Source organism: Elephas maximus, chromosome 9 (genome assembly GCF_024166365.1).
Source record: "Elephas maximus indicus isolate mEleMax1 chromosome 9, mEleMax1 primary haplotype, whole genome shotgun sequence".
Taxonomy (NCBI): Eukaryota; Metazoa; Chordata; class Mammalia; order Proboscidea; family Elephantidae; genus Elephas; species Elephas maximus.
In genome coordinates this window covers 10,659,656-10,686,250 of record NC_064827.1, presented here as the reverse complement: position 1 = coordinate 10,686,250, position 26,595 = coordinate 10,659,656, and the positions used below count along the sequence as shown (strand labels likewise).

Below are 26,595 nucleotides of genomic sequence, written 5' to 3'. Positions count from 1 at the left end.
GAAGGAGCTCTGGTGATGCAATGGTTAAAAGCCACCAGGGCTCCTTCCATAAAGATTACAGCCCAGGAAACCCTGTGGGGCAGTTCTACTCTGTCCTGTAGGGTTGCTATGGGTCAGAATCAACTGGATGCCACCTAACAACAATCTTTACAGGAGCAGATCACCAGGTCTTTCTCCCTCGGAGTTGCTGGGTGGGTTTGAACTGCCCACCTTTAGGTTAGCAGCCAAGCTCTTAACCAGGGCTCCTGTTATTCTCCCTTAACTCATCCCTACCACTCCAGTGAAATGACTCTCATGAGGTGACCTATAACTTCCAGGTCAACAAACCCAGTGGCAGGCCATCAGTGCTCAGCTTGCTTGTCGGATCAGCTGCAGCAGACACACCTGACCACTGGTCGTCCTTTATTCGTTTTCTTCCAGAGGTAATCCAGGACACCATGCCTTGGCTTTCCTACCTCGCTGGTTGCTCCTTCTCAGTCTCCTCTTCCTGATCTTTCCATGTTACCAAGCGCTCCAAGGTTGGGCTTTGGTTCGTCCAGTCTTTACCTACACTCACCTCTTAGTGGTTCCTTCTACCCCTGCCTTCAAATACCCATCCATAGCAGACGTGGATCTATGCCAGCCCAACCCTCTGTCCTCAACTCCAGACTTAGACACCTAACTGCCTAGTTAATACCTCCACTAGGATGTCTACCAGGCACTACTTACTTAACTAGTCAAAACTGAGTTACTGATACTCATCTCCCCTACCGCCCACTGGCCAAAAAATTGCTACTCCAACCCTAGACTTCCACATCTCAGTTGAACAGCAACTCTATCCTTCCAGGTGCTCCTGCCTCAAACCTTAGAATTATCCTTTCTTCTCTCTCTCATATCCACCTTAAATCTATCATTAAAACCTGTTGGCTCTACCTTCAAAATACTGTTCCATTGAACTGGCTGACTCATAGAGACCTTATGTATAGCAGAATGAAACTCTGCCTTCAAAATACCTACACCTTAATGGCCTCTCCCCACTTAAACTGCCACCCCTCACTCACGCCCGTGACCTCTTACCTGGACTGCTTCCAGGGACTCCTGATTGGTTCCCTGCTATTCCTGCCCCTCAGAGTCTACATCAACACAAGAGTTCCTTTGAAAACCCAATACAGACCATGCCACTTCACTGCTCAAACCCCCACCATGGCTCCCCATCTGACTTATAATAAAAGCCAAGGGTCTTCCCCCTGCTGTCTGTGTTCACAGCAACACCCCCACCTAGCTTTCTAACCCTTCTGCAGCTTCTTCTCCCTCCAATAACCCTGCTCCAGCCTGGACCTATTTATACACACTGCTGTTGAGTCGATTCCGACTTACAGTGACCCCACAGGGTTTCCAAGGCTGTAATCTTCACAGAAGCAGACTGCTGCACCTTTCTCCCCAGGAGCCAATGGCGGTATCGAACCCCCGACATTCTGGTCACCAATCAATCACTTTAACCACCGTGCGACCAGAGTTCCAGACCTATTCATACACACTATGTAATTTACTTTTTTGTTAGGTCTGTCATTGCCCCCTCCACCCACGCTGTTAGAATGTAAGCAGAATAAGGACAGGAATCTTTGCTTTGTACGTGCATGCACCCCAAGATACTAGCCAGCATCAGGTGTATGATAGGTGATCAAATAAAATTTCACCTAAGGAATAAATTTCTAGTGTCTTAGCACACCATGGAGACCCCAGCCTGCATGTGACCAGACTGGCTCCGCTAACAATCTAACTACATTCCTGTCTCTTAAAAACACCCTTTGCCCTTCCATATGCATCTATCCACCTATCAGCTCATCCTCTCAGGATAAATGTAAGCATGTCCTGCTATGCACAGGCATGACGGACAAAAGTCAAAGGCAGAGAGACGAAAAACCAGACAAATACAACTCAGCCTGTTAACTGCCTTTATGAAAGGAGTCCTAGGTGCAAGAGGGTCATAGAAGAAAGCCTCCCAACAGACCAGGGCCAGAGAGGCAGCGGCTTTCAGGAAAGGCTGTCCTGAGCTTGAGCTAAGTGTTAGAGGTTAGTTAAGGAAAGCTGGTTGGGAGGGGCTGTGGAGGAAGAAGGAAGAGCCACTGGAAGCAGAGGAAACAGCCTGTCTGAAAGCACCAGTGGCCTAAGGGAGCAGGAAGCTTGGGCAGCTGAAGGCTGCTCAGTGCAGCTGGAGTTGCGCAGGGAGGGGCATGTGGAGGTAGAGGGGCTTCTTCCACTCGCCCCGCGTGGTCTGACTTCATCGTAAAGCGCAGGCAGCCCTCAAAGCTGCATACTCAGGTCTGCATTTTAGAAACCTCCACGTGGCAGCAGGGACTGTGGTGACACGGGGCTTTAAGAAAGCCTATCCAGATGGTATCAAATTTTAATTCAGAGTCAAAAGCTCAGTATAAATTTGTAAGGTAAAGAGCTCCGAGAATATTAATGCTTAACTCAAAGTAACCTGACATTTTTTTTTAAACCATTTTTCAGGAGACTTGAAGGAAGAGGATGCCAAGGGAAAGAACCTGGAGGAGATTCTTAAACTCATCCTGAGTCAAAGCCAAATGAAGTGAAACGAATGCAGAAAACCACCATCGAGGTCACTCTTTAGTCCACAGGGAACTCGGGATGATCCTCCAAGAGAGTGCTCAGGATGCCCAAAGGTGCACCCCATCCACCCACCAAAAAAAAAAAAAAAAAAAACAAAACATTGCCGTCAAGTGGATTCTGATTCATAGGGACCCTATAGGACAGAATAGAACTGCCCCATAGGGTTTCTATGGAGCGGCTGGCGAATCTGAACTGCCGACCTTTCGGTTAGCACCCAAGCTCTTAACCACTGCACAGCCAGGGCGCCCATCCACCACCATCCCCTCACATCTATTTTTCTTTCCGGAAGGTACCAGCACTCAATAGCTACTTGTCACTCTGGAGTTCCGGTAATCCGCTTGGCAACACAACAGTAAAACCTTTCTTTGTCCTGAGAGTCTGGGGGAGGGGTTGCCTGATTCACAGGCATGATGCCCTGCAACAACCATTTCACTCTGCGAAGACACAAGAGACCTTTCTCAATTGTCTTCTTTCACAACGTGCCTTGTGAGCCAAGCCTTGGAGTTGAGTTTGGTTTGGGGGACCACTGCAGGCGAACGGAGAAGAGCCAGGATTATTCTGGGCATTGATACAGAGCTGAACTTTCACAGGTAAATAAGAGCAATAGGTGCTCTGTTCTCTAGTTCCAGCCAAGCCGCCTTGGAATTTGTTAACGAGCGATCTTCACGTCTCCCCAAATATTTATTCTAGACGTTCGAGAAGGAGAAATGGAAATCAGGCACAAAGGGATCTTAGGTACTGGTAGCAAATGCCTGTTTCTTTATAGGGCAGCACTTGGAATTTGGAAAGTTGATTCAAAATCAAAGCAGTAAACACGCCTCTCAGCATTTTCTATATTTTATATCTATGAACACAATCCCCCTTTTATATATGTTGTTGTTAGGTGCTGTCAACTCAGTTTTGACTCTGGGTAACAACTCACGGAACAACAGGATGAAATATTGCCCAGTCCTGAGCCATCCTCACAATCGTTATGTTTGAGTCCATCGTTGCAACCACCATGCCAATCTCTCTATATATAAAGTGTACATGTAGGAATCTCTTTATATATATGGAAACCCTAGTGGCATAGTGGTTAAGTGTTACAGCTGCTAACCAAATGGCTGGCAGTTCGAATCCACCAGGCGCTCCTTGGAAACTCTATGCGGCAGTTCTACCCTGTCCTATAGGGTCGTTAGGAGTGGGAATCGACTCGACAGCACTAGGTTTGGTTTTATATCTACAGATATATATATAGGATCACTATGAGTTGGTATCAACTTGACAGCAACTAACAACATATATATGAAGTTTATATATATATAAAGTATATATAAAAATCTGTGTGTGTGTATAAATATATAAACAGTTTATGAAGTCTAATCTACTTAAGAATAAAAACCTGAGGCGGAGAAAATGGGAGAAAGGCTAAATAAGGCTCCAAGTACACAGAGAAAGGTTCAAAAGGTAGATCAGCTATGTGTGCACGTGTGTGCACGTGCGTGCACGTGTGCGTGCGTATGAATATACATGTGTAAGACTCGAGTACTTGATGTTATCTGCCTAACCTTACTCTGTTATCAAAGTATCTTCAGAAGCAAGCTACATATTGACCTAAAAGTCATTTATGAAGTGACTTTAAATATTTATTGAACTTCTAAAAGTGATACGACCCTTTGGGAACAAACTGTGGCTTTCGCTGGTTTGTTTCAGAATGTGTGACGTAGGGACAGGGCAGGGTGGGCCTTGGCATCTAAGCACCAATTCTAGAATGTGTTCGAAGGGAAGTGTTCCTTCTGGGACCCTACTTCAACAGTGAAGCAATTTCCTATGAAGTTGAAAAAAATCAAAAGGTCTCCTAGGGGGTTGCGCTGAATTTAAATCTCTAGTCTCTAGGGAGATCTTTGTGTAGAGAAAGAAGGCAAGCTCATTATTTATGTAATAACAGGTTTTGGATCATTCTTTCAATCTTGCTGTTATTTTTTTCCTCTAAGAAATGGAATATTTGTCACTTACAGGTTAGGGGCGGGGGAGGGAGGACGACAAAGGGGTTTTTGCCTTTGCTTCCCAAGGAACGACCATCTAAGAACACTGTATACATCAAATATGACCAAGTTTTTAAATGTATATGCCTGCGTGTGTATTTAAGGAAAACTCAACTTGAAAAATCTAAAATTTGTGGTTTGGGGACTGCTTATCACTTCAAATAACTAATTCGTTTAAAAATATAGTAGGAAGCCTATCTCCCGAGATGAACTTTTAGTGAAATAGGAGACTAGCACACAAACTAAAGGATATTACCTGTTAAGAACGGTGCTGTACTAAAAAAAACCACCTGCATGAGGCCAAAAAAAAGGGTCAACACACACTCTAGAGCAAAGATGAGAAGATAAGGGGAAAGGAAAATTAGAGTACTAGAAATGGGACAATCAGAACACAACTAAAGAGAACGCTGACACATTACGAAAGTTGCAACTAATGTCACTTAACTATTTGCATGGAAATTGCCAAATGGGAACCTAACAACGTAGATAAACATATGGCAGTGGGCCCATGGTTTCCCTCCCTATCACTTTAATTTCTTCTCTCTCGCTGAAGAACACAGTCTTCCTCAGAGTCCCCTCTAATACAGTGATGCCTAAAGCCATCATTTTTAATAACCGTGTCATTTGATTTAAGATGGAAGCAGCAGCACTAGCAAAATAAAGTTGCTAGTTAGCTGAAGAACACACTTAAAGAGGAAAAAAAATCTGTTTATAAGCAAAAGACAAAGAACCTACCTTCCAAAAGGAGAGGTACCAGGGGCATTTGGTGTTCTCATCTGTTAAATGGGAATAATCATAGCACCCACCTGACAGGCTGTCGTCACTGAGGACAGTGCCTGGGCCCTGCTAAGTACTTGGTCAGTATTACCTGTAATCATGGCGATGAGGCAATGCCTCATGAGATGAGACCATCTCTTGCTTTCCCGCTGGAAACGGGAAACAGTCTTGAAGGAATCACAGTCTGATGAAAATCTTGGCTGCCCAGCCATGGCAGCCCTATTTCACAGAAAGGAGTAGACTGAAGAAACTGCTCAAGATTTCTAAAATGAGGAAGCAAGAAGAGGCGGCCACGAAGGAATGTGTGTTTCTGCTTCATGAAAGGAGAGCCAGCATTCAAAAAGGAGAGATAAGCTCGTTCTGCGCTTCCCAGAGCTGGGTGTGACTTACATGGCGGAAGTTACGGAGGGAAACGTCTGTGCGGCATGAGAAAGGGTCATCCAACACAGAAGCACTCACCTGAGGAAGGACAGGCTGCCTGGAAGGGCACAGTGGGCCGTTGCTAAGTGTGAAAGTAGGCATTTCACCTGTCAAGGATGGTACAGAATAAATCCCCGTAGCAAGGCCATGCTAGGTGACGACAGCAGCCACCACCACTATGACAGTAATGAGAGTTGCCACTTGTACGGAAACTGCTCAGCACGGTTGTAGCACTTTACATTTATTGACCCATCCAATCTTCACAACCATCTGGCTCCAGGCGGTATTCTTAATCACTCAGCCCACCTCCCTGCGCTGGAACCCTGGCAAGTATTTACCCCTCTGTTATGGATTGAACTGTGTCCCCCAAAAAATATGTGTTGTAACTCCTGACCCTTATACTTGTGTATGTAATCCCATTTGGGAATGGGGTTTTCTTTGTTATGTTAATGAGCCATAACAGTGCAGATCACGCCCAGAAGTACAAGCACAGATGGGGGAAGACAGATGCCACAGCACAGGACAACTGCCAAGGACCCGTGGAACAGAAGCTGAAAAGAGACAACGGCCTTCCTCCAGAGCCGACAGAGAGAGAAAGCCTTTCCCTAGAGCCGGCACCCTGAATTCAGACTTCCAGCCTGCTAAAATTCTGTGTGTTAAAGCCACCCACTTGTGGTATTTCTGCCACAGCAGCACCACGTAACTGGAACACTCTCTGTTGCTCGCTTTATAAGTGAGATTAATAGTGGTACATACCTCGGGTGATAAAGATTAAATGAATTAATTCGTGTTTAGCACCTAGAACAGAAGTGTTTTATACATTTTTTTTTAATATAAAGTTTTTTTCAAATTTTAAGTAAACTTTTAATTGGAAGGCAATTCAAGGAAGGTACAAAGAACTTTCTCTTGACTACGGTGAGCAATCTGACTCAAATTTTCAATGAGTAAAACTCAAAGCTTGTCTTGAGGGCTGATTCGCTAACTGAATGAAATTCGCCATGGAAAGTGGGGGCGAAGCCACCAGAGCCAAGAGTCCAACAATGAGATCAGAGTCTCTGTGCTCTTTGTCACAGCTGAGTATGATGTGAGACCTTGAAATAAGCTGCGCAGTCCCCCAGCCCTGCTGACCTCCCTTGCCAGCCTCCACGCCCGTCAATCATTCAAACTACACTTTCAGCCAAACCCCTGACTGCCCCCTCAAAACTGGACTTCACCTCATACGCACTTAGCCAGTTCCCAAACCCAGGCCAATCCAACGCTTTTGCTCCCATCATCCGGCAGCAACTGGCATCAACGCAGCCTAAGCCGCTCCGTTACAGATTCTCACAGAAAGAAAACAAAGGCCAGTTGTTGTCGACCTAGTGACCTCAGAGTAGAACTGTGCTCCATAGGGTTTTCAAAGTCTGTGATCTTTCAGAAGTAGACCACCAGGCTTTCTTCTGAGGCACCTCCGGGTGGATTCAAACCTCCAACCTTTCGGTTAGCAGCTAAGCACAGCCCAGGGACTATGATTCTAATAGAATCATAGTTAAACATTTATTTCATTCAAGCTTCCAAATCTACTCCTGTCCCCTCCCCTCAAATAGCCTATTGTTGTTGCTGGGTGCTATCTAGTCAAGGTGGACTCATAGCAACCCCATGTGACAGAGCAGACCTGCCCCACAGAGTTTTCTACACTATGATCTTTATGGGAGCAGATTGCTGGGTCTTTCTCCTTGGGAACCACTGGGATTGGAACTGCCAACTTTTTCTTTAGCAGCCGAGCACTTAATCACAGCACCACCAGGGCTCCTTTCAAACATCCTAGACTCCTGAGCGAAAAAAAGGAAGACCCTCAACAAGACAGACTGACACAGTGTCTGCAATAATGAGGTCAAGCATAACTACGATTGTGAGGATGGCACAGGACCAGGCAGTGTTTTGTTCTGTTGTACATAGGGGCACTATGAGTCAGAACCGACTTGAAAGCACCTAACAACAACAAAGACTACTCAAAAATTGGAATACAGTAGCAATCGGATACAAATTCTTTCATTTTCTATATGCCTCACACCCCTACACCCTTGCAGCAGTAAATGAGTGCAACATTTACTGATCTCTTTCCCTCGCCATTTTCTTCTCCTTCCTGTTTCAGAAAGGGGGCAAAATGCTTCCAGATCTCCTTTGCAAGGCCAAGTCTTTCTTCTCTTCTCTGTTCTCACTCTGGCAATGTGGCTTACACTTGTCTTCAGTTTGCTGTTCCACCATTTAATCCCGTCTCCCACCCCTCTTGGATCTTTCAACTTTTCTACTAATCTAGAAACAGGCTTACAAGAAAAAAATATTCTCAGTCCTGTTTCCCTCGTAAACCTTGACCCTTCCCCCGTTTTACTGCCATGTATCTCCAGAGAAGCCTTTTGTGGTAGGTGTGCAACTGGCTGAGCTACAGAAGGGAACAGCTGGCAGGTATCTGATACAGGTGCTCTGAACTACAATCAATGTTTCAGGTCAGCTCAAAGGCGCTGACATCCAGCACCTCCTATTTGTGACCATTAATTATTTTTCCCTATCTACATCGTGTCTTTAACAAACATAATAAAGGAAAATATACCAAAGAGGTTTATGCTATACAACAAACTGTAATTTCATTAAACGTTGATCTCTACTTTGGGACTTCTGGCATGAAGTTGATAGATTAGCAATACTAATACCACAAAAAATGTGTTTTGAAGGATGTCTTACATGAAGTAGGATCTTATATTCCACAGAGTAATGATTATGGTGACAAATAAAAAATGATAATGAAAACTGTGCATATATAAAGTTTAGAGCCTTATCTGATTTAAAAGTTACCACCTATAAAGAAAAATAAGCTTATAGAAATGAAGGCTACTCTATGCCTTCAGGGAAGAGGACATGGAATAGGAGAGAACATGACCTGTTTAAGGAGAAGCCAGTGAGGATGGAACACAGAAAATATGGGGGAGGGAAAGGCAAGGGCCAGATCCCACAGGGCCTCCTAGGCCAGAACTAATACATTTTTGTATACCACAAGACCAACAGGAAGCAACTGAAAAGCTTTAAGCCAAGAGCTAGAAGGATCAGATCTGCCATTTTAAAAGGTTCCTCTCATTGTTGTATGGAGAATGAGTGGGTAGCAGATGCAAGAGTGGGACGGGGACAGGTGGGAGTCGGGAGGCGTTTCAGAAGCCTCTGAGGGAAAGGATGGTAGCCTAGGCCAGGGTGCCAGTGGAGACTGAATTAAGGAGACAGATTCTAGATGAGAAAATCGGCAAGACTTGGTGATGCGTTAGATGTGGGGGAAGAAAGGTGTCAAGGATGACATGCTGGTTTCCTGCAGTGACCCCACAGGACAGCGTAGAACTGCCCCACAGGGTTTCCCAGGCTGTAATCCTTACAGAAGCAGACTGCCATATCTTTCTTCCATGGAGCAGCTGGTGGGTTTGAACCGCCAACCTTTCCAATACCAGCTGAGTGCTTAATCACTGCACCACCACGGCTATTATACGTGGAAATGCAGAGCAGCCCACCTTGTACACCAGATCGTTAACAGAGGTCACCTCGGGGAAGGAAAGGTGAATCTTAGCGGTTACCTACAGCAGAGAAGATGAATTCCACATAGTAAAAGGCAGACGTTCATATTTTACTACATAGACATCTGCACTGTTTAAATAGTTTATAATCAGCAGGTATACATTACTTCCATAGTTAAAGCCACATACAGTAAGTAGAGACAACCCATTTACCTGGTTGAGGATAGGAATAGCATTTTAAGGGGGAAGTAACAGCCTGTCCAAAGGCTCAGCCACATCAAAGTACAAGAGCGTATTTAAAGAGCATCAAGCGGTGTGGCATTCGCAGAGTAAGGAGGGAGGGTGTGTCCGGGGAGGGCATGAGGGGTAGATTAAGCCTATTTATAGTACAGTCAGATCCCAAAGGACCTTAGATACCCTGTCAAAGAAATCATCCCCTGAACTCCAGGAGATAGGTAACCATGTAAAGCGTCCAAGCCAGAGAGCAAAGAAATCAAGTTTTTATCTTAGTCTAGAGGCAATGTGAAGATTAACCAGAAGGGAGGCAGAAGACAGGCTGGGCAATCACCGCAGCAACTACTGCAAGAACAGAGCCAAATCAGGGGCGAGAGAGAAAAAGAGAGAGAGACAGAGGAGTGATGTGAGATTCATCATAGGACAGCTGAGGGGCTTGGTGATTCAGCTGGACATGGCAGATGGAGGAAAGGGAAAGGCAAAGATGTGGCCATGGTTTCCAGTTCAGGAAACTGGAGTTGGTGATGACAACTCAGGGAAACACAAAAGGAGAAGTGGGAAGATAATCAATTCTGAACAGGCTGAGGCTCAGGTGCCCCTGGGAGCAGGTCAGAGGGCAGGGCACCCTACAGGAAGTTGGATGTGCTGGTTTAAATGTGGGGAACGAGATCAGGGCCAGAGCACGTGAACATTATCACCCAGAGTAAAAATGTTAGCCTGTGGACGCAGTCTTACCCTCGGCGACATTTCAGAGGCCTTGAGGCAACTATCAAGAGTTGACCAGTTCCTTTTATTCTCATAGTTGTAAAAATTCCACATAATTGTTAAAGTCTTTGTAGGCAATGACCTAAAAAAATAAGTTGGAGTTTCTGTCTTGGTCTCTCTTTGAGCCTTTTGTTCCCACCCCCCTTCCCCTTTTGTCTGCCATTCTATCTACCCATCTAATTAATGTGTAATATAAAACATCTGTTATTCTTATTAAATATCTTGATATTCTGTTTTCACTGGAAAAAGCAAAGAAAAGCACATCCCACAGTTCTACCTTTAACAAAGCCTAAGTTCCACAATGATTTACCTACGTGGCTCTCCACTGATTTTTCTCTTGCAAAGTCCTTGACCCTTAATCAACTGGCATCCCCAAGGCGGTCAACTCCAGCTGCTGCAGCTTGAACCAGAGGCTCCAGAGACAACTCCATAGTCCTGCTGCCCCTGTCCGAAATCTAAGTCACATTGGACATGCGTCTGACCGATGGTGCCCTAGTTGGGTGGGAGGTGCAGAGGAAGGACCTGTTGGCAAGGAAACAGCTGCTTCCTTCCTGAGCAAGGGAAAACGAGGAAGGTAACAGACGGGCAAAGCAGAAAAGCAGCCAAAAGTTGCTCTGGCTCCTTCTTGGCAAGGATTTTCGGAACTGAGGCACGATTGGATATTTTAAAGTCTATCAACAGTTGACAGTATTGTTTGCCTGGGTGCTCGGCTGAAGTTCGATGGGGCTTCCCACACATTGTCTACATTTGAAAAACGTTTAAGTTTGCAGCAGTTCAAAGAAGCTAAGACTGCAAGGCACTGTCCAATCTCATTTTAGGATTACACCCGAGGGTGCACTTTCCAGTAAAAAAGAGAAAATGGCATTTTCTGTCTAATAGTGATATTTGCAGAACTTGAGAATTACTATTAAAATTTCATTAGAAAATGCTTTTTCTTAAATACATTTGCTCTTATATATTTAATTCTAAAAGATTTGTTGCAAACTTTTATATTCTTTTATCACCTCCCTCCCATCCACCTCTGTACCCAGGAAATTAAATATCCAAGGATTCCTGGGCAAAACAGACAACCACTAGATTGATATGCTCTAACTATATTTAAAAAAAAAAAAGCTTAATATAGGTAATATTGTTCTTTATCAAGTGGAAATTAGCAATCACTAAAAATAACATTAAAAATTCGTGTGGGCATGAAATACGGAATTTTAAAACATCAGTTTACTATGCTGATTAATTCAACACTTATATTTTCATCAGAACTTAATAATCCAATAAATAAATAGAGCTCTCGATTATTTAAAAAAATCAAGGGATAACATATGTATTGAGACATATTAGCAGCGTAAAGATGTATGCTTCCACACACTCATTGGGAAAACGTCTGAAAATATTACTACACTGAATTCAAGGGCATCTGCAGGAACTGCACGTTAGTTTTCTAGAATAACAACATTGCAGGAAATTCCAAAAAAGGAAAAGGGTTAAATAGGAAATAGCCTCAAATTAATCAACAAAGTTCAGTGCTTGCTCCAACTTGATTTTTTGTTTCACTCCCCATTGCAAAAAAAAAAAAAACCCAAAGTCTCGGGGTGGGCGCATCACTTGGATGAAAGTTCGTCTACAGGAATAAATGGAGAGGCCGCCTGGGCAGGCGACAAAGGAGAGTCGGTGGTCGTGCTGACCTTCGCCGGCGAGTTACAGGAAGAGCCGGCACTGCTGCTGTTTCCATCCAGGGTATCCGAAGATACACACACGCTGGGATCTGACAGCTGCGCAGCGTCAGACGAAAGCATATTGGTGATGCCCTGGAAAAATCTCTTTGGCTGATATTCAGTTTCCATTTCACATTTTCTTTTTAATGGTCCAAGAACACTTGGCCTAATGCAGTTGATGGGGCTCTGGCTCCGCCGGGTCGTAAATCGGGTCGTCGGGCTGGGAATAGGGCTGGGAGGCAATCCATTGCTACTCACAAAACTTTGCAAGGATGGTGAAAAACACTGCTTCCCGATGCCCCGCGTGGGCGACGGCGCCGGTGACACCGGGATGAAATCGATGCGCTTCGGGGAGGCGGACTTCTCCACGTCGTTGTCACTCAGGCTGAAACTTTCCTCCCAGGAGTGGCTTATCTGCATTGCGGTCTGCACCTCGCGCTCGTGCACCGTCTCGCGGTTGATGAGGTCCATGCCCTCCTCCTGCTTGATCTGGTGTAGGCGGCTGCTGTGCATGCGGACGGGCGAGGCGGGCAGCAGCAGGCCGTGGCGGCTCGGGAACGTCGTGCTGTTCCGCCTGGCGCTCGGCGCCTCGGCCTGGAACACCGGCGAGGTGTCACTGAGGCCGTGGATCAGGGGGGCGCTGTTAGACCTCCGCAGGCCCCCGCCGCCGCCCTCCGCCGGGCTCCCGCCTGCACCCGGAGGCAGCTCCAGGTCCAGCTCCATCTTCTCCTGAGCCATGTCGGGGGCAGGGAGGCGGGGGCGTGCTCAGTCAGGGCCCTAGGACACCCATTCCCCGCAGCCCAGGGCCGCCGCAGCCACCGCCACCGAGAATGTCAGCGGGCTCGGGCCCTCTGCGCATGCGTACCCCTTCGCGCAGGCGCCCTGCGACGACTGCCCCCGCGGCGCCGACTTAGTGCGTAATCGCGGCGCCGCAGCCCAGGAGGAGGGGGGAAGAGAGGAGCGGGAAAGGCGTCCGCGCCTTCCTTCCGCAAGCGGCTACTGATCGCCAGCTCCCGTTAACCTACGTAAATAAAGCAGTCACATACATGAGAGTATGCACATAAAACAAGAGCTCTGGAGGAGTGGCCCTTGGTGGCGTGAGAGTGTATGATGGGAGCTGGGCTTGATCTAATCGCGGAGGTCTTCCCTGAGGAAGGGGCAATCACCCGAGATCCGAAGAAGTAGACGAAACGGTGCGAGGTGGAACCTTCTAGGAAGCGGGAAGTCAGGGTGAGAAGCCAGGTGGTAGGCAGGAACCAGGCGGAGGGGGAGTGAAAGCATGGAGTGATGAGTGAGGGTTGGCAGGACAGAGGTGATGGACCACAGAAGATCTGGGCTTTTTCCTGAGAACAGTGAAAACTCCGAAGGTTTTCAAGCGCGGGTAAAAGAGTGACTGAAAAGCTGACTGGCTGTGGTGTGGAGAACAGATTATTGGAAAAGTAGACCCGACAGGAAACAGACCAGAAAGGAGGCAATGCCTTTTAGTCAAGGCAGAAACCACTGGACGGCACACCAGCCACAGTGTGTGAGCTGGAGAGAACTGTAAACTTGAGAATTACTTAGGAGGTTAGAAAAAAACAACACCTGAGTGTATTACTGTTGTTTTACTCACAGCCATATGTCCAGCACAAGTATATGAGCTCGTGGTGCAAGGGTTAAGCCTTCCGCTGCCAGCTGCTAAGAGAAAGGTCTTCATTCAAACTCACCAGTGGCTCCCCTGAAGAAAAGACCCGGGATATGCTTCTGTAAAGATTAACCTGTTGCTTTCGTCAATTCTGACTCATAGCCACCCTATAGAACATAGTTAAACTGTCCCACAGGGTTTCCAAGACTAATCTTTATGGAAGCTGACTGCCACATCTTTCTCCCCAAGAGCTGCAGATGGATTCAACAGCCAACCTTTCTGTTAGCAGCCTAGCACCTAACGACTGCACCACCAAGGCTCCTTTCAGTAAAGGTTACAGCCTAGGAAATCCTATGGGGCAGTTCTACTCTGTCGTATAAGGTCACTCAGTTACTCAGTGGCATACACGAACATTTGTTCGCTAAGAATGAGGCATTGAATGAAGAGAAAGCCAATAAAGCCACACAGTTTCGAAACAAAGATACTGTATGTACTTGGCTCATGTAATCAATATCAACTTTGATATCGTTAAACTGGGTTTATATTCAGTCACTCATGTTTCTTTCTGCATTGTTACTATGTGCTGGAGCCCTGGTGCAGCAGCGGTTAAAAGCCTGGCTGCTAACCAAAAGGTCCGCAGTTCAAATCCACCAGCCACTCCTTGGAAACCCTATGGGGCAGTTCTACTTTGTCCTATAGGGTCACTATAAGTCAGAATCGACTCAACAGCAATGGGTTTTTGGTACCCTGTGCTAGGTTCCGTGCTAGGAAACAGTCCTTATGATGAGGGCATTTAATTTCTACAGGGGGAAGAGAGGTAATAAATAAATAGGGTATTTTCAAGTAGTGGTAAACACCAGAAAAGCTAGAATAGGGTGGTGTGATATAGTCCTACTGACCAAAGGAGAGGGCAATTAGATACAGCTGAGCTCTATATGACAAGCAGCAGCAAGCCATGCAGACATCTACGGGCTGAGTATTCCAAGCAGAGAGAATAGCAAGTGTTAAGACCCAAAGAAGGTGCCCCGGTGGTGCAACAGTTAATTGCCTGTCTGCTAACAGAAAGGTTGGTGGTTCAAACCCACCCAGTGTCTAGGCAGAAGAAAGACCTGGCGATCTGGTTTTGTAAAGTTAAAACAAAAAAAAACCATTGTCATTGAGTTGATTCCAACTCAGAGTGACCCTATAGGACAGAGAAGTATTGCCGCATAGGATTTCCAAGGCTGTTAATCTTTACAGGAACAGATTGCCAGATCTTTTCACCCATGAAGCTGCTGGTGGGTTCAAACTGCTGACCTTTTGGTTAGCAGCCAAGTGCTTAGCCACTGCGCCACTAGGGATCCTTTCTGTAAAGATTACAGCCTAGGAAACCCTATGGAGCAATTCTACTCTGTCATGTGGGATCCCTGTGAGTTGAAAATCGACTCGATGGCACCCAACAACAAGGCCCAAAGGCAGACATGGGTTTGGTAAGTTAGCAGGAAAAGGAAAAAGGGTGGAGTGCTGTCAAAGGGTAAGGAGAGAGTGGGGTTTGAGGGCCAAGGAGTTTGGAGTTCATTCCAAATGCACCATGAAGCCACTGGAGAGTTTTAAACAGGGAGTCACGTTATCTGACCTATGTTTTAAAGGTCACTTTGAGTCCATGGAAAACAGACTGAAAGAGGGCAAAAGTGGAAGCAGAAAGAGGGATTAGGAGTTTGTGGCAACAGCACAGACAACAGATTACTGGGACTAGGGCTGTAACAGTGACCACAGGGAGAAATAGATGGATTTAGGATATGTTTTGGAAGTAGAAACAATAGGGCATGCGAATGGGTTAGATTTAGAAGGTGAAAGAAATAGATAATTCAAAGATAACTCGTAAGTTTTCTACTTAAACTGGGAAGATGGTGGTGCCATTTACTGAGGTGAGGAAAGCCGAGGAAGCAGCATTGTCATGAATTGAATTGTGTCCCCCCAAAATACGTGTCAATATAGCTAGGCCATGATTCCCAGTATTGTGTAGCTGTCCACCATTTTGTCATCCGATGTGATTTTCCTATGTGTTGTAAATCCTAACCTCTATGATGTTAATGAGGCAGGATTAGAGGCAGTTATGTTAATGAGGCAGGACTAAATCTACAGGATTTGGTTGTATTTTGAGTCGATCTCTTTTCAGATAGAAAAGAGAGAAGCAAACAGAGAGACACAGGAACCTCCCACCACCAAGAAAGCAGAGTCAGGATCCGTGCGCATCCTTTGGATCCAGGGTCCCTGTGCTAAAAAGCTCCCAGACCAGGGAAAGATTGATGACAGGGACCTTCCCCCAGAGCCAACAGAAAGAAAAAGCCTTCTGCTAGAGCCAGCGCCCTGAATTCAGACTTCTAGCCTGCTAAGCTGGGAGAGAATAAACTTCTGTTTATTAAAGCCATCCATTTGTGGTATTTCTGTTAAAGCAACACTAGATGATTAAGACAATAACTCATAAATTGTTTACTTAAACCGAGAATACGGTGGTGCCATTTACTGAGATGAGGAAAGCCAGGGAAGCAGCAATTTGTTGTTTGCTCTGTTGAGTTGATTCTGACTCACACCAATGTGTGCAGAGTAGAACTGTGCTCCCCAGGGTTTTCAAGGCTGTGACCTTTCGGAAGCAGATCACTACACCTGTCTTCCAAAGAGCCTCTGGGTGGGTTCAAATTGCCAACCTTTTTAGCTAGTAGTTGAGCACTTAGCCATTTGCAGCACCCAAGGACTCCTGGAAATCAAGTAAAGCCCACAAAACTCTTCATGGCATATGGGTGCAGTCCTAAAATCCTCTTCCTGGGCCCCCCCCCAGTTGCCGTCAAGTTGACTCTGACTCATGGCGACTGGATATGTGCAGAGTAGATCGGCTCCATAGGGTTTTTGAAGCTGTGACCTTTCGGAAGCAGATCCCCAGGCGTGTCTCCTGAAGGATCTCTGGGTGCGTTGGAACAGACAACCATTCGCCTAGTAGTCAAGCACTTAGGAGTGGAAATTAGGATTTCTGTTTGGTCGTGTTGCATTGGAGTGGCTTTTAGACACCTATATGGCTCCTTGAACTGAAACAGAGCTTAGAGACTTTTGTCCAACCCCAGCAGTTTTTGCAGCTAAAGGAAATAAGATGCAGAGAGGAAAATGACATATTCACCATCACACGGCTGATTAGCAGTGGGGACCAGGACTAGAGTCCAGGTCTCTTGGTTCCTAGCCCACATCTCTTTTTGCTGTGTCTCAAACAAATTTTAATTTGATGCCCTTGATGGTAAAAAAAAAAAAAAAAAAAAATGGAGCCCCGGTGGCATAGTGGTTGGCTGCTAACCAAAAGGTCGGCAGTTTGAATCCACCAGCCTTAGAAACCCTATGGGGTGGTTCTACTCTGTCCTATAGGGACACTATGAGTTGGAATTGACTCGACAGCGATGGGTTTGGTCTTTGGTTTTGATGGTAAAATAATGTCAGTTATTCATGCCTACAATTATAGAAACTGATTTAAGCTTTCCAAGTGCTAGGCACTACTATTCAAAGTGCTTCGTGAGTAGTATCTCATTTAATCCTCCCAACAACTCTACGAGGTAGGTGTTATCATTACCCCCATTTTACAAGGAAAGCTGAGACACAGAGGTTAAGCAGCGTTCCCAGAAAGTGGCAGAGAACTTGGGCTCTCTGGGCACGATGCTGCCTACTCCAAATACGGTGACCTTGCAGATTACTAACAGCTTTGTGAATGGCACTTGAAAGAGGCTTTGAAGTGAGAGATGGCATTTCATATAGAAGTGGCAGCAGAAGTAAATACAAAGGAGTGAATTTGGCCATCTTAGTCACCTAGTGCTGCTATAACAGAAATACCACAAGTGGATGGCTTTAACAAAGAGAAATTTACTCTCTCACAGTCTAGGAGGCTACAAGTCTGCATTCAGGGTTCCAGCTCCAGGGGAAGTCTTTCTCTCTTTGTTGGTTCTGGGGGAAGGTCTTTGTCATTAATCTTCCCTGGTCAAGGAGCTTCTCAGCAAAGGGACCCCGAGTCCAAAGGACACGCTATGCTCCCAGTGCTTCTTTCTTGGCGAGGTCTCTCTCCTCACCTCTCTCTTTTATACCTCAAAAGAGATTGGCTTAAGATAGAACCTAATCTTGAGTCCTGCCTCATTAACATAACTGCCACTAATCCCACCTCATTAACATCATAAAAAAAAACCCATTGCCATCGAGTAGAGGTAGGATTAAAACACATATGAAAATCACATCAAATGACAAAATGGTGGGCAATCATGCAATACTGGGAATCATGACCTAGCCAAGTTGACAGATATTTTGGGGGACACAATTCAATCCATGACATCGGCTAACACATCAAATACATGGAGAAGAATAAGTAACGGGAAAAAGTTGGAGATGGAAGTCGGAGTCAGGGAATGGAGCATTGAACACCAGGCAAAAGTGCCTGTATTTAGTCTGTGAGGCAATAGGGAGCCAAGGTAGATTTTTGACAAGAGGAATGGCATAACGAGGTCTGAGCTTCAGGATGCGGCAGGTGGATCAAGGATGCAGTGACATGGAAGAACAGAAAGGGAAAAGGACCGACGTTTTCCAAGTGCCTCCTACCTGCCAGGCACTTGAAACAATCCCTCCAGTTATTGTCTGGTCAACTCTGACTCATGGTGACCCCGTGAGTATCAGAGTCGAACTGTGCTACACTACCAGGGCTCCTTAATATCCATAATATTAATTTGCAGATTACTAAATCATTACCTAAAGAGTCCTGGTGGCGAAGTAGTTAAGAGCTCAGCTGCTACCCAAAAAGTCGGCAGTTGGAATCCACCAGCCGCTCCTTGGAAACCCTATGGGGCAGTTCTATTCTGCCCTATGGGGTCACTGTGAGTCGGAATTGACTCGAGAGCAAGGGGTTTTAATCATTACCTTACTAAGGTGGCTGGGATGTGCCAGACATTGTCTAAGTCTCGAAGAACACAATTACTGGTTGTAATTTTATTACCAATAAAACACAGTGATGAAACATCTATGCCACTTGGCTCTTGCTTGAGTACATCTATCAGAGAACTTAACTGGCTTCCCTGTTTCCACCCTGTCTTTGCAATCAGCTCTCCACCCAATCTTCAAAGCAATCCTTTAAAAAAAGTTGACTCATGTCATTTCCCTGAGCAAACGCTTCTGCTGTGGATTCCCACTTAGGAAAAAGCTGAGGTCATGATGGTGGCCTCCTGAGCCTTGTCTAAGTTGGGCTCTTGCTGTTCCTCTGACCCCGCCTCCCTCCCCTCCAGCCAAAGAGGCCCCTCACTGCTCTTCTGCCCACCAGGCATGCTCCCCTCCACATTGGTTAGTCTTCTTCCAGGTATCCACGGTGCTTAATCTAGTCAGAGGTGCCCAGGTGGTACAGTGGTTAAGCACTCGGCTGCTAACTGAAAGGCCAGCGGTTCAAACCCACCAGCCACTCAGAGGAAGAAAGATGTGGCAGTCTGCTTCTGTAAAGATTTACAGCCTCGGAAACCCTACAGGGCAGTTCTACCCTGTCCTATAGGGTCACTATGAGTAGCAATTGACTGGGCAGCAGCGGGTTTGGTTTTTGGTTTAATCCCTTCACGGCTCTGCTCCAATGTCATTGGCTGAGAGGCATCCCTGACCTTCCCTTATAAGCAGCACCAGCAGTACAAATGTAGCTTTATCCAAAAGAGGGGAGAACTATTATTTGAATATCCAGGCGATCCAGGCTTCTCTAGGCTGGCTCTAAGTCAGCCTTACTTGGGTGATTCTTTCTCTCACATGGAGGTCATAATTGTTAATTATACTGTTCATCAGCCCCTGCAGGTGGGTTACATCTGTTACATAAACTAAGAAACTGAGGCCCTGGTTTCCAGTCTTTTTCAGCCATAGGCTGAGATATACTTGATAGAATTAAAATGCCCAGCACAGAGGATGCTAATCAGTGTTTAATATATTGAGCTACTGCTTCCTCTCAAAGAAATCAAAGATAAGTGAGAGAAAATAGCAGCCATAATGTGCATTTCAGCCTGTTGCAAATGACTGATGCCAAAGGCGGATCCAGTGGACCTTTCTTGAGTCAATTCGGCCTTCCGGCTTCAGTCCGAGTATGAATTACATACCACATGCAAACACTGGGCATTCATGCTCACTCCTGAGTCACAAAACCAGACATCTACTCAATAGTCAAACTTTATTCCGATTAATATTCGCTTTTTTAAAGTTACAGACAATGTCCTTTTAATTCCTAAGGGCAATTATTCACTATGAACCTCCAAGCACGTTGTTGTTAGGTGCTGTGGCGCTGGGTTGGACTCACAGCGACCCTACATATAAAAGAATGAAACATGACCCGGTCTTGCACTGTCATCACAATAGTGGGTATGTTTGAGCCCATTGTTGCAGCCACCATGTCAATCCATTTGGTTGAGGGTCTTCCTTTTTTTCGCTGGCCCTCTACTTTACCAAGCATGGTATCTTTCTCCAGGGACTGATCCCGCCTGATAACATGTCCAAAGTAAGCAAGTCAAAGCCTCACCATCCTCACTTCTAAGGAATATCCTGGCTGTACTTCCTCCAAGACAGATTTGTTTGTTCTCCTGGCAGTCCAGGGTATATTCAGCATTCCCCAAGCATAATCCAAAACCACCAAATCCACTGTCGTTGAGTCGATTCCAGCTCATTGTGACCCTAAAGGACAGAGTAGAACTGCCCCATAGGGTTTCCAAGGAGTGCCTGGTGGATTTGAACTGCTGACCTTTTTTTGGTTAGCAGCAGTAGCTCTTAACCACTATGCCACCAGAGTTTCCCCTCAAGTGTAAGACAAGGCAAATATTCACCTACGGATACACAGTGAATGAATGTGAAATACAAATGTGTGTGTGTATGTAATCTGCGATGGACTGGCAGATACTTCAACATACAACATCAACTAGCACTGCCATCCTAGAATAAAAATGTTACAGAGGAAAATTGCACTTTGAAAGTACAGGAACTAAAGGAGTGTTAATTGGTACAGCTACTTTGGGAAAATGTAGAAGGACATCATGCTTGGTAAAGTAGAGGGTCAGTGAAGAAGAGGAACACCCTCAATGAGACAGGCTGACACAGTGGCTGCAACAATGGGCTTATGCATAACAATGACTGTGAGGATGCTGGAGGACCTGGCAGTGTTTCATTCTGTTGTACACAGGGTCACTACGAGTCGGAAATGACTAGAGGGCACCTTACAACAACACCAAAAGAAAACATATGCATGCCCTATCACTAACCAATTCTACTCCTGGTATATAACCCACACATTGCTGTTGAGTCAATTCCAACTCATAGCGACTCTACAGGACAGAGTAGAACTGCCCCATAGTTTCCAAGGAGCGCCTGGTGGATTTGAACTGATGACCTTTCAGTTGGCAGCTGTAGCACTTAACCACTACACTTCCAGGGTTTCCTCCCGGTATCTACCCAACAGAAATGAGTGCTTATGTCCATCAAAAGACATGTACGAGGACATCCCTGGTAGCATAATCAGTAATAACTAAAAACTAGAGAAAACCCGGATGCCCATAACCAGGAGAATGGTGAATAAATTATACAATGGAATTCTACACTCAGCAACATAGATGGATCACAGTATAACATTAAATGAATGAAATCAAACACAAAGGAGTACATATTCTACAACTCCATTTTCATGAAGTTCAAGAGGAGCCAAAACCAATCTATGGAAAGAGAAGTCCAAACAGTTGGTCACCCTTGGGATCACTGACTATCAGTGAGGGAGGGGTAAAAAGGAAATGACCCAAATTCTGATCTGGGTGCTGCTAGTACAGTCTACACAAATGTAAAAATTCACTGAACTGAATACTTGAGATTTATATACTATACTGTATATAAGTTAGAACTCAAAAATGTTTTTAATATAGAAAAAACAGCATGGGTACATGGAATGTAAATGGGGAAGTGTTGTTGGGGGCCATTGAGTCTATTTCAACTCACAGTGACCCCATATGACAAAGCAGAACTGTCTCATTGGGTTTCCTAGGCTGTAATCTTTATGGGAGCAAATGGCCGGATCTTTTCTCCCACTGAGCCGCTGGTTAGTTCTAACCACTAACCTTCCGGTTAGCAGCCAAGCGTTTAACTTGCCCCACCAAAACCAAAACCAAACCTGTTGCCGCCAAGTTGATTCTGACTCACAGCGACCCTATAGGACACAGTAGAACTGTCCCATTGGGTTTTCAAGGAACAGCTGGAGGATTCAAACTGCTGACTTTTTGGTTAGCAGCCGAGCTCTTAACCACTGCGCCACCAGGGCCCCTTAAATGAGAACTATAGAACAGAATAAGACGTGAAGACCTGGCAATGCATGTCAATTGGAAGTAAGTTTAAGTTCAAACACTAACCATAAGCCTAACTCTCAACTGGGATGCTGAACTCCTAAATCTGACAGAAAAGGGTCAGTGGAAGAGCAGCTAGCTGGCCTTGACAGTAGAAAGGAGAGAGAAACACACACCAACCACACACACACACACACACTCAGGCTCCATCTCATTGGGGGTCTAAATACCATGAGGCCCCAGCACCCTCACATAAACACTGGAGATGTGTGAGGCTGGTTGCCGATCACCCAGGGTACCATCAGCTCTTCTTGCCCCCGTTTCCACAGTGCCTTCGAAGTGAGTGACTTCTAAAGAGCCAGCAAGAAGGAAATGAAGCCCTTTTTACTGCCTGTGACTTTCTCAACTGCACTCTCTGTGTAGGCTGCTCAATCAAAGTTGGCTCGGTTGCCTTCACAGCGGTATCCTCCCAGCATAATTCATGAAATGGCACAGAGTCAAAGGAGTGTCAGTGGAACTCGGCAGGGGCTGTGAGAACATACGTGGAGAGCAGGGATTATGTTTAAGTACGGGACACATTTTGTTATCACGGTGGAAGAAGAGATTATCTCGTGGATGAGCTTAGAAGCTGTTATCAACCATTCTATAATTGCCCACAAACAACTACTGAGAACCTACTAAATGCAAAGGAGCCCCTGGGAAGTGCAAATGGTTAAGTGCTTGTTACGGATTGAACTGTGTTCCCCAAAATGTCTGTCAACTCGGCTAGGCCATGATTCCCAGTATTGTGTGGTTGTCCACCATTTTGTGATCTGATGTGATTATCCTATGTGCTGTAAATCCTAACGTAAAAATGGCGCGGGGGTGGTATCTGACTTCCTCCAACCCCACAAGGGGGAAGCAGAACCAAGACCAATAGCCCAAGGCTGATTCCTATGAGGCAGAGGTCGGACACACCTCCTCTCTCCGCCATCTTTACCAATTCTGACACAAACTGTCCCTCCCATGGCACTTTCTACTTCTCTGCCGGATTTGATAATTCATTGCAGTGGCCACACCAAACTCACAGGCCATGCTTACAATTATGGGGCTTATTAGGGAAGTAACAGTTTACAGTTTAGGCTCAGGAACACTCAAGGATACAGTTCCTTCATCAGGACAGCCTCTACCCAGCCATGCTCACCCTGGCCCTAGGCCTCTGCCCAAAGGCACGCAGCTTTCTTTCTTCGTGGGCCACGAAGCCCATCGAGCCACCTCCTGCTGCCGGGTCTCTCCTGACACTACTTCTCACCATCTTTAGGGTTACAGCTCTCTCTATGTCTGTTCCCTGGTCCCAGGAGCCTCCCAGCACAGGGATCCCAGGTCCAGAGGACATGCCAGCTCCTGACCATTCTTCCCTGGCAGTGGTGGGATTCTCCTCTCTGCTCTGGAACTGGCTCTTTTTTTAGGCAAAACTGACCAATCCCTTTGGTGGGTCACAAGTACCCTATCACAGAGCCCTGCCCAATCACCTGGGTGGGAGTTACAAGACTGCAGCTAGAAAGGCCACACACAAAAGTAATTAATTACACCGCACCTAACCTCTATGATGTTAATGAGGTAGGGTTAGAGGCAGTTATGTTAATGAGCCAGGACTCAATCTACAGGATTAGGTTGTATCTTGAGTCAATCCCTTTTGAGATAAAAAAGAGAGAAGTGAGCAGAGAGGATAGGGACCTCATACCACCAAGAAATGAGAGCCAGGGGCAGAGCATGTCCTTTGGATTCAGAGACCCTGGGCTGAGAAGCTACTAGACCAGGGGAAGATTGATGACAAGGACCTTCCCCCAGAGGCCACAGAGAGAGAAAGCCTTCCGCTGGAGCTGGCACCCTGAATTCTGACTTTTATCTCCAAGACAGTGAAGGAATAAACCTCTTTTTCTTAAAGCCATCCTCTTGTGGTATTTCTACTATAGCAGCACTAGACAACTAAGACAGCACTCAGCTACTAACTGAAAGGTTGGCAGTTCAAACCCACCCCAGAGGCACCTCGGAAGAAAGGCCTGGCAATCTGCTTCTGAAAAGGACACAGCCTTGCAAATCCCATGGAACAGTTCCATTCTGAAACACATGGGGCTTCCATGAGTCAGAACTGACTCCACAACCACTGGTACTAAACGCAGATATCGTCTGTGATCTCTGCCCTCGAGCTGCCCAGCGCAGTTCTTGAAGCTTTAAAGCAACAATAAGGCTTAGGAGTTTACTGAGGGGCTGCCGACGCCTCTGAGCGTTCACTTTTTATTACACCTAAAAGCCATCATACCTCTTCCATGGAGTCACATTCACCATGTGGAGGAAGCGAAAGGAAAGAAAAAGACCTCCAACAACTGATGGAAGACATTTACAATCTAGGCCCACAGCGACGTTCAAGTAAATAAAAAAATGTGAATTGTAGTACTTCCTGCAATTTTTTCATGGGGGACTATCAGGGAAGAGGTATTCAAAATAGCCATCCACCCTCCACCCTCTACTCCCTTAAGTCTTTTGAATAAAATAGAAAAATGATATTGCTCCTTGTTCCTAAGCCGTTTCAAACATTTTAGGCAATGCCCATTTCTCAGCGCCCTCTGTTTGGCGTCTGACTGTCCCTAGGCCTTCATCCAACAGTATGACCAGTTCAGAGAGCAGCGGTGGTTCAGCAGTAGGATGCCTCCCTTCCATGATGGAGAGTCAGGTTCGATTCCAGCCAACATACCCATGCGCAGCCACCACCCTCTGTCAGGGGAGGCCTGCATGTTGCTGTGGTGGTTTTAGCGGGACTTTCAGACTAAGACAGACTAGGAAGAAAGGCCTAGAGAAGATCTACTTCTAAGTACCAGTCAACAAAAACCTTATGGATCACAACCTTCTGATCCCCAACTGATCATGGGGATGGTGCACGACTGGGTGGCATTTCGTTCCATGGTGCGTGAGGTCACCATGAGTTGGGGACCAATTCCACAGCAGCTGACAACAACGACATGGTCGGTTCTCCGCTTCCCTTTTCTATGGCTGTATGCTCCTCCCGGTCTGCCCGCTATCACTCCCTTGAGAGATTAATCAGGTTCACTCCTGACATCATCCATCAGGCAAGACGAGGGGAGGAGGAACGGCCTTATGGATAGTGAACAGGGGAATAGGGTGAACCTTAAAACATGCAGATGCTGTCAATCTAGTTGGATCTATATAGCTGGGCCTCCCATTTGGGTGGAGTTTTTGGGAAACTTTAGAAAGACTCAACCTACTTGTGCACAGCAGGATTAGAGCAAAGAAAGTATAAACCTGGACTCAGACTACCTACTTCCATCCAGCACTGTAACCTTGGACAAGGCTCTCTGTCTCTCCAGGCTTCACTGTTCTCATTAATAAAGTGGGGACACAGCCTCTTTGCTGTAAGGATCAAATGACATGATGTCCATGATAGGTCAACAGGAAAGGCCCTGTACAAACAGGTGTCTCTCTAGTAAAATACTCAATGCCAGGACCACAAAAAGGAGCCCTAGTGGTTTTTTTTTTAGTGGTGCAGTTAAACCCTTGGCTATTAACGAAAAGGCTGGTGGTTCCAGCCCACCCAGCAGCTCTGTGGGAGAAAGATCTGGCAGTCTGCCTCTGTAAAGATTAAAAAAAAAAAATCCATTGCTGTCAAGTCCATCCACTCTATAGGATAAAGGAGACTTGCTCCATAGCCTTTCCAAGGAGCAGAGTTCTTAACCACTGTGCCACCAGGCCTTCCTGTAAAGATTACAGCCTTGGAAACCCTATGGGGCAGTTCTCCCCTGTCATATATGGTTGCTAGGAGTTGGAATTGATTTCTTGGCACCTAACAAACCGTTTCTGGTGGGGTAGTGATTAAGAGCTCAGCTGCTAACCAAAGGTTGCAGTTTGAATCCACCAGGCGCTCTTCGGAAACCCTGTGGGGCAGTTCTACTGCGTCCTACGGTCACTATGAGTCAGAAGCAACTCAACAGCAAAGGGTTTGATTCGGTTTTTGTTTTTGTTTTTGTTTTTTTTTTGTAACAACAATGATGGAGCCTTGGTGGCACAGTGGTTAAGAGCTTGGCTGCTAACCAAAAGGTCAGCAGGCGGAATCCACCAGCTGTTCCCTGGAAGCTCTATGGGGCAGTTCTAGCCTGTTCTATAGGGTCATTAAGAGTCAGAATTGACTCAACAGTAATGAGTTTGGTTTGTTTGGGTTAATAACAATGATCACAAAATGACCATCCCCCCTTTTTCCACTGACTGCCTCACCAGGGCACTGTCTTGTTTTCAGTTTAATTCTGTACAAGAAAATTCTCTCTTCATCTTCTACCCCAAGACTGTAGTATTTTTTTGTTTTAATTTTTTTTTTTTTGTGGTTACACAGATTTACTGTTTTAACCATTTTAAGTGTACAGTTCAGTGCATTAGTTCATTCACCGTGCTGTACAGCTATCACCACTGTCTGTTCCCAAAAGTTTGTCATCGTTCCACATGGAAACTCAGTACCCGTTACCGTCGAGTCAATTCTGACTCATAGTGACCCTCTAGGACAGAGTAGAACTG

General features: G+C 45.8%; 2 protein-coding genes across 6 annotated transcripts in view; both read right to left on the bottom strand.

The window, feature by feature from the left end:
• The window catches only part of PIP5K1B (phosphatidylinositol-4-phosphate 5-kinase type 1 beta), a 373,029-nt gene that overhangs the window by 287,126 nt on the left and 59,308 nt on the right, over positions 1 to 26,595 (bottom strand). The window contains exon 1 of one of the 5 annotated variants that reach the window (XM_049896710.1): positions 10,337 to 11,823. The exons of the other annotated variants lie outside the window; for them this stretch is intronic. The gene's annotated coding sequence lies outside the window, so the exon portion shown is untranslated. Of the gene's footprint in view, positions 1 to 10,336; positions 11,824 to 26,595 lie in introns of those variants that run through there. 5 annotated transcript variants of the gene reach the window in all.
• PABIR1 (PP2A Aalpha (PPP2R1A) and B55A (PPP2R2A) interacting phosphatase regulator 1) lies at positions 11,928 to 18,928 on the bottom strand. The gene has a single exon (XM_049896721.1). The coding sequence runs from the start codon at positions 12,814 to 12,816 to the stop codon at positions 11,965 to 11,967; it is 852 nt and encodes a 283-aa protein (XP_049752678.1). The 5' UTR covers positions 12,817 to 18,928; the 3' UTR covers positions 11,928 to 11,964.